The sequence below is a fragment of the Saccopteryx bilineata genome, chromosome 1 (assembly GCF_036850765.1).
Source record: "Saccopteryx bilineata isolate mSacBil1 chromosome 1, mSacBil1_pri_phased_curated, whole genome shotgun sequence".
Taxonomy (NCBI): domain Eukaryota; kingdom Metazoa; phylum Chordata; class Mammalia; order Chiroptera; family Emballonuridae; genus Saccopteryx; species Saccopteryx bilineata.
The window spans coordinates 246,380,339-246,402,169 of NC_089490.1; the positions used below are offsets into that span (position 1 = coordinate 246,380,339).

At 39.1% G+C, this 21,831-nt stretch overlaps 1 protein-coding gene across 1 annotated transcript in view; it reads right to left on the bottom strand.

Moving 5' to 3' along the window:
* Positions 1 to 14,045: 14,045 nt before the first annotated feature.
* Positions 14,046 to 21,831, bottom strand: part of OXCT1 (3-oxoacid CoA-transferase 1) — a 145,520-nt gene continuing 137,734 nt past the window's right edge. Inside the window, exon 17 of the mRNA XM_066240380.1 lies at positions 14,046 to 16,170. Within this exon, the coding sequence (XP_066096477.1) occupies positions 16,129 to 16,170 (42 nt within the window). The 3' untranslated portion in view covers positions 14,046 to 16,128. The remainder of the gene's footprint in view (positions 16,171 to 21,831) is intronic.

The window sequence follows — 21,831 nt, forward strand, 5'->3', positions numbered from 1 at the left end:
TCTCTGAAAGTGGTTCTGCCTCCTTGAATAAACCCAGCTGAAACAGCATTATTTTACTTTCAAATTTTCCATTTCTTCTATCTAGGCCAGGTCTCTCGTAAGCCTCACAAGTGGGGTTTTCTATATTCATAACACTCAATCTATCTAATTGGAATATTTATTCTGACTTACTAGTATGTTTGATGCATTTGTGTTTAAATATGCCACTTTAATTTTTCCTGTTTGTTCCACCTGGTCTACAATTCTTGAACTTCCTTTTCTTTTCTTCTTTTAAATTAATCTAGTATTTTTGTTGTTAGTTTTACCTTCTTTTTTTTTTTTTTTAGTGGATACACTCATGAATCTTTAATTTACTCCAGTTTAATGAAATAGATATATTCACATCTCATGTGGTTACTGATGTATTTGGGTTTAAATATGCCAATTTATTATTTCATTTTCATTTGTTCTGTTTTATGTAACCCTTTTCACTTAGATTAATTGAATTTTTTCTTGTTCTATTTTCCCCTCTTAGCTTGTTATTCTTTGTTTCACTTTTCTTTGTGTCTGAGAGATCACCACAGGTGTCCGTGGCTCATTAGAGTGCCATACAAATGTCCCAAACAGGTCAGGAACCTCAGACACATTAATTTCACTCACCATGGTCCTGCCATTTATGCTATTGTTGTCATGTATAGTTCCACACATTTTAAATCCCACAAAATGTCACCCACTTAAATTATGACATACATTCACCCTTCCTATTGTTTTTCATTTCTATCAGTATTTTTCTATTTTCCTTCTGCTTTAAAAACTCTCTTTTACTATTCTTCTAACACAGATCTGATAAGTGGCAAATTCGTTGATATTTTTCTTTGAGATGGTTTTTATTGTCTGTTTTAATAGGGAATTTCTACTGGATAGAGAGTTCTGGGTTGGTGGTTGGTTTCTTTCAGCACTTAAAATATCATTCTATTCTCTCTCTCTTTTTTTTTTAAAGAAGTCACACTCCAGTTTATTTTTCCTTCTTTAAAAGTAAAGTTGTTTGCTTTTAAGATTTCTCTTTGTCTTTGCCTTTTACCTATTGGCTACTGATGAGCCTTGGTTTCTGGGTTGTTTTTTTGTTTGTTTGTTTGTTTAATCTTGCTTAGGTTTGGTGGAGATTATTTACACCTGTGGCTTACATTCTTTTGACAATCTTGGAAAATTCTTGGCCAACATTTTTCCATTAAAGCTTTAGCCCATTCTCTCTCTTCTCTAACATTTTTACACGATTATTAGCCCTTTTAACTATGGTCCATGTATCTCTAACATACTTTTCAGTATCTTTTATTCTTTCTGTGCTTTTGCTTGGATATTTCATATTGTTTTATCTTCCAGTTGACTAATCTTCTCTTTCATTGTCTCATCTGTTCTTACATTCATCTATTGAGTTCTTAATTTCAATATATGTTAGGATTCTCTGGTTAAAGTCTGTCTCATCACCTATTTTCTTGAATATATTAATCTTTTTTAAGTCTGTGTCTGATGATTCCAACATATTTATCACCTGTGTATTAAAAATTCTGGCAATAATTTTTTTGCTCAGTTGCTTTTAGAGAGACAGAGAGGAATGGAACAGAGAAGGAAGGGAGAGAGAAAGCAAGAGAAACATTCATTTGTTATTCCACTTGGTTGTGCATTCATTGGTTGCTTCCTGTATGTGCCCTGACAGGGGATTGACCCTGCAACCTTGGTGTTTCAGGATAACATCCTAACCAACTGAGCTAACCAGCCAGGGTCACGGTAATTTTTAAACATTTTTTATTGATTGATTTTAGAGAAAGGGAGGAATGGGGGAGAGAGAGACACACATGCCATTTTGCTGTTTCACCTATTCATGCATTCATTGGTTGATTATTGTATGTGCCCTAACTGGGGATTGAACCCACAACCTTGGCAGATCAGGACAGCCCTCTAACCAACTGAATTACCTGGCCAGAAAAATTGTGGCAATAACTGGAGGCTCTTTCTGAGGTCCTCGTAAGAAGAGTTATTGTTTTCTTTCTGTTAAGTAGCCAGATTTTAGAAAGATCATCTTATTTCACTCAGGGACTGACATATTTTGGAGACGGGTTCTCATCTTTACAAAGGCTTGTCTATTTCTCGCCCACTATTACTTGTCAGGTGCAGCCCTTCTAGGGAACTAATTGGATTTCTAGGGTATTCACTAGGACTCTTCCTGGTCAGCTAGCCCTGATTTCTAACTTCTGTCTCTCCAAATTCATGCTGCAATTTAAGCTCTTCTAAGCTTTTAAGACCCTTAGCTGTCACTTTATATTTACTTTCCCAGGGTTTTACCTCCACAAATATTAGAAATTAGCAAACACCTCAAGGAAAAATGCCCTGGAACATCAAGCTTAAGAATAGAAGACTTACTTCCTGTCTTGTTTTTGCCTCTGGAAGTTGCAGCTGCACAGAATGTTCTGATACCCACAAACATTTTCTGTGGGGAGGTGAAGAAGAGGGCTGGCAGGTTTCCTACCTCGCTTTTCTGGTTGCTCCCTGTGGCTGGTTTTAGCTTTAGCAATCTACGCCGCCATTACTGGAAGTAGAAAATTTCCTGCTTGCTTTTTGAAAGAGTAATATTTCTCTTCTTCCCTTAAAAATGCTCATTGTCTGCTTTATAGAAGTAGATGGAGCTGGAAATGCACATAATTACTGATGGTGCGAGGCTGGCTGTTCATAACTTCTCATTACAAGGCACAGGCAAGCTCTCACTGAGGACTTCTACCTTTTCAAGTCAACAGCTATCCTTGGCGATGAATAAGAACTGATGAGGGAACACCAGGAGAATTTATATTCATCTTTAATAGCCTAATGGTTTGGCATAAACTGCCACTAATTTCAATGCCAGTAATTCTTGACCTTATATGCTACCCTTGGCCAGGAAAAGAATAGATCATTGAAAACCACAGATAATCAAATACCTCTTTTTGGCCATTAGTTTTAAGATTTCTCTCAGATTTTTTTTTTAACCAGAGATCTTACTTTACATAAATAATTTTCTTAAGATTTTATTTATTCATTTTAGATAAGGGGGGAGAAAGGGAGGGGAGGAGCAGGAAACATCAACTCCCATATGTGCCTTGACTGGGCAAGCCCAGGGTTTCGAACCAGCGACCTCAGCGTTCCAGGTCGACGCTTTATCCACTGCGCCACCACAGGTCAGGGTACATAAATAATATTATGTGTCAGAGACACACAAACACACAAAGTTCCCAAGAACAGAAGAGAGAGTAAAGTAGAAAGGTAGTGTTTCTAAAAAATCTGCAGATGAAAAATTATCTCCAATGTGAAGAACTTTTTAAGTGGCACGGTGTATCAGGCACCTAACATATTTTTAAGACAAACAATGGCCCTGTGAGGAAGATACTATATCCCTTTACATATTAGAGCTAGTGTGATTATAAAACTTGTTCAGAGACAAACTAGTGGGTGGCAACCCTGAAAAAAAGCAAACAACAACTTTCTGCTATTAATGGAGAGATTATAGTTTTGTTTTGTTTTTTACCTCAGGTGAAGAGAAGTCCACCAACATTTTGAGCAGATTAAAAGTCAGTCTTTGAACTTTTAGTAATTTTTACTCATATTATTTCCATTGTCATTTCTATTGAGATAATTTCATATTCTCAAGTTGGAAAAATATATGTATGTGTTTGTGTATATATATGTGTGTGTGTGTCTGTGTGTATATATAAATACTGAAATGTCCAATTTCCCATTACCTGTTTCCCTCCAACAGTATTATCTCGCAAGGCTATATATTACAATAGAACTATGTATGGTGTCAGATGGGTACTAGACTTACCAGGTAATCGCTTTGTAAGTTATATCAATGTCTAATCACTATATTGTACACCTGAGACTAATATAATATTGTACGTCAATTGTAATTGAAAAACAAAAAACATTTTAAACTATATTACATCACAACCAGGTTAACGATATCATACAATCCACCAATCTTATTAACGTTTCTCCTGCTTTATTTGTGTTCATGTGTCTATGTGTGTGTATATTTCATTCTATACAATTTTATCACACATTTAAGGACATATTCACCTCCACAATTAAGATACAGACAGCTCCATCATCACAAGGAACCCTCATGTGATCCTGTTTAACCACAGCCACCGCCTTCCACTCCTCCATTCCACTCCCCCAGTCCCTGGCCCCTGGTAACTACTGATTTGTTCTCCATTCCTAAAATTTTGTCATTTCAAAAATGACACAAGTGAAATCATATAATATATAAGCTTTTGGAATTGGCTTTTTCCCACTCAGCATAACTTCCTGGAGATTCATCGTAGTTGTTATATCATCAATAGCTCATTCCTTTTTTTTTTTTTTTTTTTTTTTTAAATATTTTATTTATTTATTTATTTAAAATTTTTTTATTTTATTTATTCATTTTAGAGAGGAGACAGAGAGGGACAGAGAGAGACAGAGAGAGAGGAGCTGGAAGCATCAACTCCCATATGTGCCTTGACCAGGCAAGCCCAGGGTTTCAAACCAGCGACCTCAGCATTTCCAGGTCGATGCTTTATCCACTGTGCTACCACAGGTCAGGCCGCTCATTCCTTTTTAATGCTGAATAGTATTCCAGGGGTTGGGTTGGCCACAATTTGGTTTACCATTCACCCATTGAAGAACATTGAGGCCATCTTCCAGATTTTGGCTTTTATGAATAAAATTACTATAGACATTTGTGTATAGGTTTTTGTATAAGTTTAAAATTTTCTGAGATAAGTGCCCAATAGTGTATTTGCTAGGCCATATGGTAACTGCATATTTAGTTTTAAAAAATGAAACAAAACTACCCAACTCAAACAAAACTAACCAATCTCCAGAGTGGCTATACCACTTGACATTCCCAATAGCAAGGTAGGGCTTATTTAGTGTTTCCATATCCTCACCAGCATTTGGTGTTGTCACTGTTTTATTGTAGTTATTCTGATAGGCATGTAATTATTCTCACTGTGGTTTGATTTTGCATTTCCCTGATGGCTAATGATGGTGTTGGTTGTCTTTTCATACTTCTTGCCCTTGCTTTAATTCTCCTATTTAGCACTGAGATCTACATTATTAGTGATTGGAAGAATAAAAGAAAACTTGACTTTTAAATCCCATTTTCATATTCTCTCTTTCTTCGAGACTCCAGTTTCTCTTGACTAAATTTATTATCCAAAATCCAATAGACTATCACTAAATCTTCTTATTCAGAACTGTGGTTAATACAAAGATGAGGAAATGAACGTTGCATTTATAAAGTTCCTCTGAAACCTTTTCAATATAAAAAATTTCAAACCTACACTAAAGTGAGTAATATAGTGAACTCTCATGTACCCATCACTCCAAGCTTTAGTAATTACCAAAATTTTTCTAATATTATTTCATCTTTCTTTTTCAACTTTGGTTATTATTATTTGCTAGAGTATTTTTAATCAAATCCCTATGACATATAACTTTACCCCTTAGGTATATTAATACCTTTCCTGACAAGGTCAAGTCATGAAATTGTCTATGCTGGAAGACATAAATTAATTGTGGAGCAAAAGTTAAAAAATGCTCCCTTTTTGTATTATTGAAAAAAATCAGTGCTTGCAGAACATGATCTATTAGGCAGGTGTACTTAGAATATTACATGATTACCCTTTTTCTGGTCTAGATGCCACTGTACATATAGACAGAATGACCTTTTGTGCAACGGTCTTGATAAAATGAGAAAGATGTTTCATTATTTTAAAAAAGAGTCATATGAAATTAACACATGGATCTACTCTCTGTATAGGATGGTTGTTTTCTGACTTTGAGCCCTCAATCTTTTCCCTTTCACCATAAGAAATGACTTTTCAGTCTGTGCCCTGAGTAACTTCTGTAAACATGGCCAGCTCTGCCACCATCGCGGCGGTCCTTGGAACAGTTCTTCTTCTCTAGGATTCTAGATGACAAGGTCATTTCACAACTGCTTCTTTTCTGAAAAACAGAGCTGGCTCCGTCTGGTCAGCAAGTCTCATTGCTGCATTTCCTGAGCCACCCCAGGATTTGCGCTGACCCCTTCATGCAGACTGCTTGGAAGAACAATTTTAAAGCACTGTTTACATATACACTAATATAATTACCAATTCTTTTCTAGCCACAAAGCAGGCTCTTTTGTTTTTAAAAATCTTATTGATTCAAAACTGCAATGAGATACCACCTCATACCTGTTAGATTAACTATTATTAACAAGACAGGTAATAGCAAATGTTGGAGAGGCTGTGGAGAAAAAGGAACCCTCATACACTGTTGGTGGGAATGTAAAGTAGTACAACCATTATGGAAGAAAGAATGGTGGTTCCTCAAAAACCTGAAAATAGAACTACCTTATGACCCAGCAATCCCTCTACTGGGTATATACCCCCAAAACTCAGAAACATTGATATGTAAAGACACATTCAGCCCCATGTTCATTGCAGCATTGTTCACAGTGGCCAGGACATGGAAACAACCAAAAAGCCCGTCAATCGATGACTGGATAAAGAAGATGTGGCACATATACACTATGGAATACTACTCAGCCATAAGAAATGATGACATCGGATCACTTACAGCAAAATGGTGGGATCTTGATAACATTATACGAAGTGAAATAAGTAAATCAGAAAAAAAACAGGAACTGCATCATTCCATATGTAGGTGGGACATAAAAGTGAGACTAAGACATTGATAAGAGTGTGGTGGTTACGGGGGGGAGGGGGGAGAGGGAGAGGGGGAGGGGGAGGGGCACAAAGAAAATTAGATAGAAGGTGACAGAGGACAATCTGACTTTGGGTGATGGGTATGCAACATAATTGAACGACAAGATAACCTGGATATGTTATCTTTGAATATATGTATCCTGATTTATTGATGTCGCCCCATTAAAAAAAAATAAAATTATAAAAAATAAAAATTTAAAAAATCTTATTGATTGATTTGAGAGAAAGAAAGAGAAAGAGATAGAGAAATATCAATTCAAAGTTCCACCCATCCATGCAGGGATAGAACCCACAACCTTGGCATGTCAGGACAATGCTCTAACAGTGGTCGGCAAACTGTAGCTCATGAGCCACATGCAGCTGCTCTCAGTGAGGGGCACTTGCAGTGCTCACTGCAGAGCCAGCAGGGGGAGGTGCTGGCTCTGGGCCCCACAGGCCACCGCACACTGCAGGAACCAGGACCTGGAGACGCTGGTTGTCTGTGTTTCTGGATGCTGGAGGAGCTGTGAGGGCTGTGGGGGTGGAGACACATGAGCTGCTGCTTGCTGCTTACAAGAGAGCAACCCACAGCAGGAGGAGAGACTTCCTCCACTGTCTCTAGCACCTTCTACTGACACACCTTAGCATCCTGCCAGGAAGCAGTAGCCCATCTGTAGGGCCCATCCCCATTATAATGGAGCAGACAATGAAGGGTGGGTTGGAGCTGAAAGGCAATAAACTGGCAACAGCACTTGCTATGAACTGCAGCCTGCTAGCTGCTAGGGATAGAGAGTAGAGAGAAATAGCTCTTAATCAAATAATCACACTTAAAAGGAAACTCGTAATTGTGTTTTCTTTTACGTGAAGGAAAGTATGTGTGAAACTGTTTAGGAGGTCTTGAAATTTGATTTCATACTTGCCTTTGTTCAGCAGATTTTAAAATATGGCATAGGTTGTTCAATAAAATGCATAACCATGTTTAGAAACAAGCAGCTTAAGTGAATCAACAGTTAAAAACAAATAAGCAAAATATAAAACAATGGGGAGATCAAGTAATTTGAATGATTACAATCTGTACAAAATCAAAAGGAATTCTGCCAGACTCCTGCTAAGGATTGGTTGGAGGACAAAAATCAACCCTCTATTATGTTTGGTTTGAGAAAATCTGAAGTTTCAGTGAGATGGAGTTATTGAAAGGACATGAAAAACAACTATCCTGATCGAGAGCGAGGGCATACCGCTCAGCGGCTGTTGCCACTTGGTAACATGTAGAAGTTTTGTGGTGGGAGATATTCACAGATGCAGTCTGTTCTGAAGGGGTCAGCGCAAATCCTGGGGTGGCTCAGGAAATGCAGCAATGAGACTTGCTGACCAGACGGAGCCAGCTCTGTTTTTCAGAAAAGAAGCAGTTGTGAAATGACCTTGTCATCTAGAATCCTAGAGAAGAAGAACTGTTCCAAGGACCGCCGCGATGGTGGCAGAGCTGGCCATGTTTACAGAAGTAATGCGGCTGCTACCTAGACAAGGAATGTACCTATCTATATACTGTAGTTTAAGTTTAAAAAATTTGGCTCTCAAAAGAAATTTCAATTGTTGTACTGTTGATATTTGGCTCTGTTGACTAATGGGTTTGCCGACCACTGCTCTGCTCTAACCAACTGAGCTACCTGGTGAGGCCTAAAGTGTGTTCTGGAGGGTCTTTTCCTATGCATTCATCTCTGTACGTACTTGAAAGTTATAACAATGTGTTTCTTTACGATTCTTAAATCAGGCATTATGTTAATTCAGAAAGGCCTTAGAGGACCTCCTCCAATGCATCGATTCTCAGATGAACAGTCTCCCACATTTTATCATCTCTGAAATCGAGATGCATTTCACATGGGACTGTCTTGGCTCCTTTCACTTCTGGAAGCCCTACTGCTTGTGAGCAGCAGGCACTGTGTTCCCTCCCACCCTGCTCCTGACCAATCCCCACCCCCAGCCTGTCCCTTGGACAACTTGAATCCTCTTGTCAATGAGGAGCCCCTGGATTATAAAAGCACAAACTTTAAGACAGGTAGATTTCTTGTGCCAATAACTGCTTTTGATGTCTATCAGCTGAATAAAGCATCTATTACTGATCTTCTTTTAAATACAAAAAGGGAGTACTACACAAACTCATCTGAGACTGAGGGATAGTCTAAAAAACCTTAGCAAGTGATAAAAAATCTTTTAAGTGATAAAAAATCAAATAAAATCATAGGGCATTTTAAAATTGATGGTGTGTGCAGATATATATATATATATATATATATATATATATATATATGATATATAGACCAGCGATTTGCAACCAGTGTGCAGCAAGAATTCTGAAAATATGTAATACCTGAATGTTTAGTCAAGGGCACTGACTTCTTTTCCCTTAGACTGTCAAATTAAAATATAACAGCCAACACAATAGCTGTCCAATGAGAATGAATCAAAATTATACCTGTTTTTCTGTCAGATCAGCAGAAATATATATATATTTTTGCTGTGCCACAGATTTTTAGTAATTAGTTTATGTGTGCTATGAGAAAAAGGTTAAAAATTGCTGATACAGACCAATGAAATTGAACAGAGAGCCCAAAGTAAACCCACAAATAAAAAGGTCAACTGGCTTTCAATAAGGCTGCCAAGAATACACAATGAAAAGAAAAGTCTCTCCAACAAATGGTGCTGGTAAAACCAGACTTCTATGGGCAAAAGAATAAAATTATACCCATACCTTACACCCTATATGAAAATAATTCAAAACAGACTAATGATTTAAACATACAGCCTCAACCTATAACACTTGGAGAAGAAAACAAGGAGAAATGCTTCTGAATATTGGTCTTGACAATAACTCTTTGGACATGACACCAAGAACACAGGGAACAAAGCAAAAATAGACAAGTAGGGCTACAGAGATATGTCTATATGGAATCTTACAACTCAATAGCAAAAATTTAAATAATCCAATTTAAAAAATGGGCAAAGGATTTAGATAGGCATTTTTCCAAAGAAAATATACAAATGGCCAACAGGTATATAAAAGATACTCATCACTCACCATCAAGGAAATGCAAATCAAATCCACTATGAGGTATCACTTCATACCTATTAGGATAGCTATTATTTTTAAAAAGTTGACAAGGATGTGAATAAACTGAAATCCTTGTACACTTTTGGTAGGAATGCAAAATGCTGCAGATGTTATGGAAAGCAGTATAAAGGTTCCTCAAAAAAAGAGAAAAACAGAATGACCAATTGATCCATCAATCCCACTCTTGGGAATATCTCCAAAAGAAATAAAATCAAGATTTCAAAAATATATTAGCACTCCCCTATTCGTTGCAATATTATTCACAATAATTAAGCTGTAGAAACAACCTAAATGCTCATCAGTGGATAAATGGATAAAGAAATTTGGTCATACATACAATAGAATACTTTTCTGACCTGTGGTGGTGCAGTGGCTAGAGCGTCGACCTGGAACGCTGAGGTCACCAGTTCGAAACCCTGGTTTTGCCCAGTCAAGGCACATATGACAAGCAACAAGCAAGCACTAAACAACTAAAGTGAAGCAACTATACTTTTTGCTCCCCACCCCTGTCCTGTCTCTCTGTAAAATCAATAAATAAAATCTTTAAAAAAAAAGATAAAGTGCAAAACTAAGAATACTTTCACAAAAAAGAGGGAAATCCTGCTATATGCACCAAATATGCCATTATATTAAGTGAAATGAGTCACAGAAAGACATATTCAGCCTGATTCCACTTACATGAGTTATCTAAAACAGTCAAACTCGAGGAAACAGAGAGGAAAATGGTGTTGCCAGGGGTTGGGTTGAGGGGGAAATGAGGACTTGCTGCTCCATGGATAGAAAGTTCCATTATACAAGATGAGGAAGTTCTAGAAATCTGCAGCACTACAATGAATCTATAGGTAACATTACTGTATTTGTTGAGAGTAAATCTAATGTTAAATGTCCTCACCACAATAAAAAATTGATGGTCTTATATTCAGAGAAATAGTAACAATTGAATGTTCTCATTGGTGTCTTGATGGCCTTACTATCTTCCCACCCCTATCCCCACCCTCATTAGCTCCCTATTCTTCCTTCCGTGGACCCTGTGTTCTCTGCTGAAGGGCGTGGCACTGGATCTCACTGAGGGAGACTCTCTCCCTGTCACCAATAACATGTATTTTTTGGATGTCAATATCAACCTTCTCTCCAAGGTCAGCTGAATGAGTCTGAGCCACAGCTGACTCTGAACACAGGTGAAGGTTATACCAATTTCAGATTTGCAGATTTCAGAAAGGGGTTCACACACAACGACAGCAGCAGTGTCCATCGGCCTCTCCTACTTGTCAGCTGAGCATTCCTCCCTACGGTCGATCACAGAGGGCCTTTCCTCTGAGCAAACCAAGTCTTCCACAGGAACATGTGCCTGGTGGGTGGCATCAGCCTCTTTCATTTCCTTCCCTGCCCATTTCCTTAGGTGGTGCACAAGAGCTGTGTGGACAGGGAGGACAGAACTTGTAGACCCACCCCGTTAGGTTTACAGGTTTTGGACTCCGTTTTATAGCTTACCAGAGTAACAAATCCAGTTCTATTCAGGGAATTTAATTCACATCTCATTAACCACCTTGGCAAAATCTAGCATTATCCCTGAAAGGCTAATGTGATTGAAGAATTGATGGACGTTACTTCCCTCAGACTAATGAAGTTAACTTTAATGGAGATAATAATGTCTCCCTGGCAAATTATTGTGAGGATGAAATGAGATAGCAGCATGTTTCAGAAGCGCTGCCCAGTATAAAGTGCGGCACGGTGGCTGCAGGTCTCATTGCTTCACTGGCACCTCCAGATTCCACCTCCTGCTTTTCTTTGCTTTCCTAGACCCTTCCTTACAGGTCTGACCTACTGGTGTAGTAGAGGGAAATCCTCCGGTCCCTTCATGTTTTCAACTAGTAAACTGGTTCAATAAACATATTTGGAAACCTATCATGAGTGAATCATAGAGTTAAACTAATACAAGATGCTAACACACACACACACACACACACACACCACTACATTCTAATGTGAGGCCACTATCCATACAGTTTGAAATATATATGGCTGGGAATTAGACAACCCTTCAAATCTTTCTCACACTGAGCACATAGAAGAGTTGGGAACTGGAGATTACAGAATTTTTGAGAAGATATAAAGAGAGCTACAGGGCACTCTTAACTCCAAGAAGGCGAAGTGGGAGATGCCACCTCCAATCCCACAATTTCCTCTTGAAAATTTTAAAGGGTAAGAGATGGAATGTCTACAAATGAACCAAATGTACAAAAATGACTATACTGAGTACCTGGGCTCCCATATTTCCATGGAAATTGGTGGAGTGTTTCCCATAGACCCAATGTGGGTCATACTACAAAAGAGTCAGCGTAGTTGTCTGAGGTCGTTTCCAAGTGAACTACCCAGAGTGGCACCCATTCAAGGTAATAATGACCATAATAATCTAACATATTTAACCTCCACAACCAAATACCTTTTGTACTGACTGTGCCTTTGATGAAAGGAACTGACTTAACAATTAGTTACCTGGATCAGTGCTAGTATCACTCTCACAACCCTTGCTGTGTGGTCCAGAAAGGGTGGTGTTTTTGGGTGATTTTTCTCAGACACAAATAACGCTATCGAAGCAGGAGACTTCAGGCATATGTCACACAGACGTGCATTCAGAATACATCACATTTACTAATATTTATACTTAAACCCACTTTGAAACTCAGTGTGGACTCAGGTGGAATGGCAGCGTAGACAATAAAAAATAAAAGGATAAGAACAATGGACAATTCTGGCTCCAGGTAATACGATACAGCATTTTAAAAAGATCTATCAGTATTTGCAACCAGATCTTCGATGAACTTTGCAATTACATGTTAGAGGAACAGTACACTCTCCTCATTTTAATGATGAAGAATCTGGAAATGAGCTGAGAACTCAAGACCACACCCTGCAAGGTCAATGCACAGAGAGCCATTCACTGAATAGATTTGTTATACTTCCACTGGAATAATTTTCAAAGTTGTGCTCACTATACTGAAATTGTGAGAAAGAAAATACTACCCTCCTAAAAATGGTCTTTTGTGTGTTCTCTGGCCCCAGGTATAAGCAGTTTTGCTAATACTCTGCCTTGTATTGGAGAGCAGATCCTTCCCAGGACTCAAGAATTACAAGCAGTGTTTGAGTTCACACTCTGGCTGTCAGTGACAAAGACCCAGCTCAAGCAAAGAGGGAGATCTATGGGCTCACAAACAAGTATAGCTGGAGGGAAATTGGTCTCAGGCACGTGCAGAACTAGGAACCCAAATACCACCAGGATGCTCCCTCCCTACAGCTCAATGTCTTGTGTTGCAGCTTCTTTCTCTCTGATTGGAGCTCAGCTCTGGTAGGGTGCATGCTGGGACTGGGGGTGAGGAGGGGAGATGGGGTGTTGACATCAGACTCACATTCTTAGGGCACAGTGACCAGAAAGGAATCAGAAAATTGGCTTCTCTCTCATTTTCACTTTTTAAACATGGAAGAAACAACTGACTGGTACATCTTGTGTCATATACCCCTGGCTATAACTACTGTGGACAGAGGATAACTACCAAAGATGAAATGTCCTGGCCACACACCCAATCCTTGGCCAGGGAAGAGCCTTTTTCCAGAGGGGTAACAGAGACACTGGGCAGACTAGGTCAAATGCAAGCAAACTCAACACACCACCAAGAAACTAATTGACTTATGTGTATCCTAAGGAAATGTTAGATAAAAGCAAATATATATACATATATATTAACACATGAAGCCTGGGATACTCAATTTTTATAGACAAATGATTGCCTCTGATAAGGAGTGAAGTGCAGAATTCATTTAGGTAAACATTTCATTTGCTCTTCTTTTAAATTGAATTTATTGGTGTGACACTGGTTAACAAAATTATATAGGTTTCAGGTGCACAATTCTATAACACATCATCTGTACAATGTATTGTGTGTTCATCCCCCCAAGTCAAGTCTCTTTCCATCACCATTTACTCCCCTCTCCCACCTCCCATCCCCCCAGAAATTCCTTTGTTCTTTTGTGAAGGAAAATAACTTATCTTTGGTAAGATAAAAAGAAAAGCAAAAACTTACTTAGAAGCAGAAAAGTGTGCTGACTTTTATTGTTGACCATTCTACTGATTTCTCTCATGTTCTTTCCGTGTGTAGTCACACCATAGCCAAGTGAGACAAAGGACAATCACACCAATCTACATCAATTTGGAATATTTATTGTATTTCTTAATATCCATGGCACTCTTTAAGCAAGAATATCAAGTCATCCTTTTAGGCTTTGCCATTCAAAGTTGGGAACATTCTTAGAAACACATTATCTTATAGCAGGGGTCGGGAACCTTCTTGGTTGAGAGCCATGAATGCCACATATTTTAAAATGTAATTCCGTGAGAGCCATACAACGACCAGGGTACGTTAAGCATTATCCAATAAAAATTTGGTGTTGTCCTGGAGGACAGCTGTGATTGGCTCCAGCCACCCGCAACCATGAACATGAGCAGTAGGAAATGAATGGATTGAAATACATGAAAATGTTTTATATTTTTAATGTTATTATTTTTTTTTTATTAAAGATTTGTCTGCGAGCCGATGCAGCCATTAAAAGAGCCACATCTGGCTCTCGCGAGGTTCCCAACCCCTATCTTATAGTAACAGACTGGAATGATAAGCAAGGAAGTTTGCAAATATAGCTGTCATCAATAACATACATTTTCCCAAGTCATTACTCTAACATATATATTATTCTCTAGACCTCACAAATTCTAAAAAGAGTCCATTTGACCAGTACTGGGAGAGTATGCTTTCAACCACGAAGCCAGTGGAAAAGACAATTTTACATATGGAGTGTGCTTCTCAAAAAAAAAAAAAAAGTCCCTCTCTTCCCTCTAACACCATGCATGACACAAAAGTAGCTGTATTTGAAGAGAAAGTGAATTTCAATGACAACCATTGCGAAAAGCATGCATACATTCCTATGTCTGGTGCAGAGGAAAGGCATACTGCGCTCTGCTATGCCTGCCTCTCAGTTTGATCCCCAGGACACTCGTTGACTCCATGAGCAACTGTCTGGTACTGAGGACATCTCTCAGAAGCAGTTCCTTACAAAACCTAACCACTGCGTTTATTTTCTAACAATGAGGACTCACTCACAGCTCTTCAAATCCTGGATTTGTTCATCCTTCTTTCCCCTATTTGGATAGAGTTGAATTAAAAGTATTTTGTTCAAGAAGTAGCTCTGGTCAGAGAAAGAGCCTTGTGCTATAGAGAAAGGCATTCAATATTACTTTTATGACCAGAAATAAGAAAGCCTGAAAAGAATTTACAAAACAACAACAAAAAGCAAAGCTGTGCGTTGTGACTGTGGATTCTTGAAAATTATCCCGCAGAACTTCTTGGCTTAAGAGCAGGTATTGTTCACGTAGCCCACTTGTTCTTTATAACAGAGAAAATATTCATATATATATGAATATATATATATTCATATAAATGTGAATACTGCACCATTTCAAAATGAGGAAACTGACTATGTCAGTGAGGTTTCGGCAAAGCACAGATGGTTGGTTGGTTTGGAAAGGCCACCTTTGGTAGGATGTCGGCACATACCAGCCCTGCACCTATAGTCTTTCCTCGGAACTAGTTAACTTCTCCTAAGCAAGGATGCTTCTGCTTTCCTTCTTGGGCACTTAGTTACAAAAAGTGTGGGAGGAAGAGAGGTAGTAGGTGCTCTAGGAAAACAAGATGTAATCACACAATCAGAGCCTCGAAAGAAAAGTCAGAGGAGGCCAAAACAATTGTTAAGACAGCATTTCTCCCAATCAAAATTCACACAGATGCCATCTTTCAGGCCTAGTGCAATGCTGCCGTGGGTAGACTCTGCGGGAGTCACACTTCTCCCCCATCCTTTCTCTCGCAGGTTCGTTAGAAGGGAAAGTACATCCGTGGAACTCTTCCTACCACCCGTCCAGGTGCAAACCGCACGCATCCCAGCGTATATACCACAGAAGCTGGTGAAAAATCCAATGTGAGCACCAATTATAAAGACATCCTTCTCAGCACTTATAAAACAAATAATCATATTTTTTTCTTTTTTTCATTAAAATGTCATAGCATGCTTGAGAGAACAGGCTGCATAAAGCATAAAATGCTAGAAAAACCTAGTCAAAAACTGCTTGTTTCAATATAGTTATTATTACTGATCGTTTAATAAAATGAAATCCTCTGTGGTTAAAATGAAAAAAACAAAAACACACAGGCCTGGGACAGATGTCTATTCCACATTTCAAGCTGTGACCTGCTGCATTGGCATGAGTTTTGGTGAAACCTGGTAAAAGAAAGAGAGAAAACCAAATTATGAAAAGCCTCATGGTATAAACATCATTCCTTTCGATTTCCAAGCTTTCTGTGAACATTATCACCTGGAATTTCTTTGTTCTCTCCATTTGGAATCAAGATGGAGAAGTCCTTTTCTGCTTGCATTGTGTGTATTTAGCAGATCCTAACGCTCTTCCACAGAAGCTCCTACATTAAGGATCATTAAGATCAAAACGAGGGGGTGGAGGAGCAGAGGGAGACAAATAAAGGGTCCAGACAACCAAGCTCTCTACTAAATGGACCATTGAGTTCTGAGATTAACGCCTCTGAGACCGCACTCAGAACAGACATTAAGGCACATACATGTCTCAGAATCCTCAGAACAGATACAGTCAACTCACAGTTTCATTAGGAGACACTCACTGTAGTCTTTGGATTCACTGGATACATACAGGGTGGGACAAAAGTAGGTTTACAGTTGTTCGTATGGAAAATAATAAGTAATAATACAAGAATAAACTAACATACTCACAGCTGTAAACCTATTTATGCTCCACCCTGTATTAATAAAGAGATGAACAGTCAATGACAAAGTGGTATTTCATAATCATAATGGAAATAATATAAAGGCAGTAAAAAAGATTCCAAGTCATTACAAAAACAGCATTAAAAAATATCAAATGTTGACTCTATATTCAATGTACGGAACAGCAAATGCATTCCTGGGGTCTTGAAGCAGAGAAACATAAGCATGGGTCGACATTTAATGGTGGAAGGAGAGACCTAAATGTAAGTAGTCTGGTTCCACTGCCACAGATATTTCAAGGTGTAATGCCAGGTACAGATTTTTCCATTTATCTGGCAAATACTCACTGAGTCCTAGTAAGTCAGTCCCCATGGAATGCACAGTAGGAAATATTAAAATTTAGATGATTTTCTTGAGCCCGTCAAAGATGTGGCAATCTAAGTGGGTCTAACTAGAGTGGACATGGAGAAAGAAGAGGTCTACTAAGAAGGGCTCCTGGTGGCTAACTGGGCTCAACACACACACACACACACACACACACACACACACACACACACACACACTACCTAGCAGCACTTATGCACAGGGCCTTCTCACACAAACCAAATTTCCAGGAGAAGCCTGCCCTGAACTGCCCACCCACCCTGTGTTTCAACCATCTGAGCCAACCCTTATAAATGAGTTCCTGGAGTCCTATTTCAACCAATAGGACTGAGGCTTTTCCCATTGTCTCAGAGCGGCACTATTCTGACCAACCAGGACAGTGCCCTTTGGACCAATCAAATTGCGAGGATTTGGAGTCCTCATTAGCATGTGGACAGACCAGTCTGGAACCAGGGGCAGAGACCTCTTTCATATAAGTTAGTAACCCCTGGCTCTGGGAGCACACTTTGCTTTTCCAACAATGACCACACTTCCCTGGCTGAGCTGAAATACCCGAGATGTCGCGCTAGAACAGAGCAGAGCAGAGCAGAGCAGTCTAGCTATACAGGGGCCTAGCCTCAGGGACAATTGACCCTACGGCTGCCTCACAGCCCTGCTGTATCACAAGTGAGCTATTCTGCACTGAATAAAGTTTCCTTCTTCACTGTACCCCAGTTGCTGAATTGGTGCCAATGACCATCAACCATTGGCTGACACCACTATTTTTTTTTTTTTTTTTAGAGAGGAGAGAGAGACAGAGAGAGAGAAGGGGGAGGGAGGAGCAGGAAGCATCAACTCCCATGTGTGCCTTGACCAGGCAAGCCCAGGGTTTTGAACCGGCGACCTCAGTGTTCCAGGTCGACACTTTATCCACTGCGCCACCACAGGTCCGACACTACTATTTTGCCTTCCGGAATAAACGGTTAATATTTTGTAAAATTAATGCATGAAAAAATGAGTGAGTGGATTACATAAACTTCAAAGAACTTAAAAAAGGTTTCTAACTGGTTAAGTCCGTATTAAAGATCGGAGAAGACAATTATTTGGACTTGATGAAGTTAAATATTTTTAGTTCATTTATAAACTTTTTCTGTATTAAATCTTTATGATGTCAAGAGTTAATATTCTCCTTTTTTGAATATTTAAAAAAATTTTAGGAAATAAAATTTAACAGGGTGACATTGATCAATAAGAGAGCTTTAAAGGGATTAAAAAGCTATGGTACATACACAATGGAATACTATGGGGCCATGAAAAAGAAGAAAATATTACTTTTTGCAACAACATGGATGGACCTGGAAACTATTATGTTAAGTGAAATAAGCCAGGCAGAGAAAGAAAACTATCATATGACCTCACTCATTTGAGGAATCCAATGAACAATGTGAACTGAGGAGCAGAATAGAGACAGAGGCAGGATCAAAGGATCCAGAAGGAAAACAAACAGAGGGAAAGGGGGTGATAGGGTAATAGGATGGGATGAGAGCAGAAAAGCAAATCCTGAAGGGAAGGGAGGAGAGAGTTACAGGGAGGGAGACGGGGTGGGGGTGTACTGGGGAGAAAAAGAAAAAAAAAGTACATAGGTCTCAGGTAAACGTTTCTATAGTATTTAAACTGTTGACTATGTTGAATAGCCATCAACCAAAGTCAAATCATTATTTTTTAAGTGAGGGTAGGGGAGATAAAGGGACAGACTCCCTCATGCACCTTGGCCAGGATCCACATGGCAACCCTCATCTGGGGCCAATGCTCTGTTCATCTGGGGGTGCTAGCAACCGAGCTATTTTTAGCACCTGAAGCAGAGGCTCCATGGAGCCATCCTCAGCGCCCAGGGCTATTGTGCTCAAATCAATCGAGCCATGGCTACAGAAGGGGAAAAGAGAAAGAGAGAGAAGGGAGAGAAGGAGAAAAGCAGATGGTCGCCTCTCCTGTGTGCCTGGGAATCGAACCTGGGACTTCCACATGATAGGTTGATGTTCTACTGCTGAGCCAACCAGCCAGGGCCATATTTTTCTATTAAAAGAATGACATGGCCAGAATAAAAAGGATCAGTGTGCCTTGGTATACAGCTTAAAATAAATGAGATCTCATTCAGATTTGCAGTTCCAAGAATGGATGTACAATAATAGAAAAAAGTAGACATATAACAAATAGATAAAAGTCATGGCTCACATTTGCACAGAACTTCAACTCTCCTGAAAAGAATAAAAGACATATGAACTCTGAGTACTTAGAAAGTCTGTCTCACAAACAATCCATTTTCTTTTTTTAAATAGCAGAGCATCTGTGGAAATAACTTAAAGAAATAAAACTCTGCTTTTTTTGAAAATGGTAATTTCTAATAGAGTCTTTATAGCATTTCCTTTAAAAGGAAATGATGCCTTAATTTTTTAAACTAAACATCTGATCCTTTTTCTTGTCATGCTGGCCATATTTTGAAGTTTTTTAAGGACTTTATTCAACTTTTAGAGAGGAGAGAGAAAAAGAGATAGAGAGAGAGAAGGGGGGAGAAGCAGGAAGCATCAACTCCCATATGCGCCTTGACCAGGCAAGGCCAAGGATTCAAACTGGTGACCTCAGTGTTCCAGGTCGACGCTTTATCCACTGCGCCACCACAGGTCAGGCCATATTTTGAACTCTTAGTATTATTCATATCCTCAGTGTGGAAACTGACTTTTAGAAGAAGATAAAGCTTTATACAGATAGACTTGGCCTATCTTTTCTCATTTAAAAAAAAAGTTTAGTCCCCCATCTATTTTTTAATGAAAAACATCTACTAAACCACAATTTTTCATTCTGTTCTCTTTTTCATTAATATCGAAAAATTCTGCAAGCTGAAGCAGATTATCCTGCCAAGGTGATCTACAGGCTGAGCATAAGACAATGTGATTTAAGCCCTCTTCAGACAGCTCAGTTGGTTAGAGCATCATCCCAAAGTGCAGAGGTTGCTACTGCTAGTTCCATCCCTGGTCAGGGCACCTACAGGAACAAACTGATATTCCTGTTTTTTTTCTTACTCTCTCTCCCTCTTCCGCTCCCTAAAATCAATAAAACAAACATGTAAAATGAACAACAAAAAGACTATATGATTTAAGTGTAGAAGATAAGCCAATGATCTGTCTGCCTTCCCAGGCCAGTGAAATCCCATGATTTACTGTTAATTCTGGCATAATGCCAGTTCATAAAAACTATTGAGAATATAAATATATTCAACTTGGCAAAAAATGTCTGCAGCTTGATTCTTTCAGATTCCATTGCAAACACACCAATGAGTAGTTTTCGTATCTAGGGCTTTGCCCCTGGCGGTTTAGGTATACTTCCGCCTGGAGAATAAGACCAAGACCCTTGGGAGCCGGCACTGGACCAATTTGTTACTGTGTTCACATTTCATGGCCTTCTGGAAGTGTCACGCGCTGCTCTGCCCTCAGATGCACGGGAACGTGTGGGAAGAAGCTCAGCGGCAAAGGGTCGCCTCTGCGTGGGAAGCCTATGGTTTCCCAAGGCTGCCTGGAACCAGGGGCTGAACTCTCTCCCCCCTCCAGAGTTCGTTTCTGAAAAGCCTGCTGTGGCGTCCATCCCAGCCTTTATCATAACAGTGATCTTTTTACCTCAACCTGCCCGGCTCCTTGTTCTTTTCCAATACACTGAGAACTCAACCCCCAAGAAACACAGAGGACAACCCCTGTCTTTATAGCAACTGCATTTTGAAGAAGAGTGATCATATGGAACAAGGTCTCTTTCCGTTATAAGTTCTCTTGCTGTGAACTATTTATTCTCCACCAGAATATTATTTCTGGACTGTGGTGGAGGTTCCAGGGATGTAACTATATGTGTGTTTCAATGATGAAATTTCCATAGCCTCTTTTGGACTTTACTTTTTACGAGACTCTCCTACCAACTGAAAAGAAAACTCCTTTTAGCTGGCAAAGTGTCGTTAATATAACTCATACATTGTTGTGTCTTCAACGCATTTTTTAAGAAGCTGTTTCAGATGACACGTGAAGGACGCTGTTTCTTTCCACATTTTCTTTTGCTGCTAACTGCGCCATGGTACACAGCAAAGCCTTAGAGAGTCTTTTGTTTTTTTAATGCCCAAATATTTCATTAGAACAATTACTTTTTAATACGTAGAAAGCACAAATTTGTCACGTCCTATTATTGATGCTGTCATATTTTGTCTTTTTCTTTGAGATTCTCTGTAATTTTCTCAATCAGTTTATAGCCACATTCTGTCTACCTGACCATTCCCTTGCCCATATTCTTAATTATCAGGGACTTTTACCAACACAGTTTCACAATTACTTTGATCTAGGTTTTTACCATTTTTTTTTTCTTAATTACACCAATATCCTGGCTATTCCTTTCTAGAATATTCATTTTCAGTTATACAGCAAAGGCTGAGCAGGCCTCTTCTGAAGCAGAAATCTGGAGTAACTTGTACACAGTCACATATGGAGTAAAAGGCTACCTATGCCGACATAATCGCATGGAGTAGTTTAGCTTGTGAATTATAACTCAGAATACCTTCTGAGTTATCCAATGTAGAAATGTTATGGCTCAATGTACATTTATTATTAAATGCATCTCATCGATAACCCTGTGATCGAACAGAACATTTTCTTAATCCGAGCCCTCTAGTCCCTAGCCTTACAGAGACACCTTCTGCTATGTGTGACCTCATCTGTGAAGGTCTAAGAGATGCCATCGATCAACAGGTCCTCA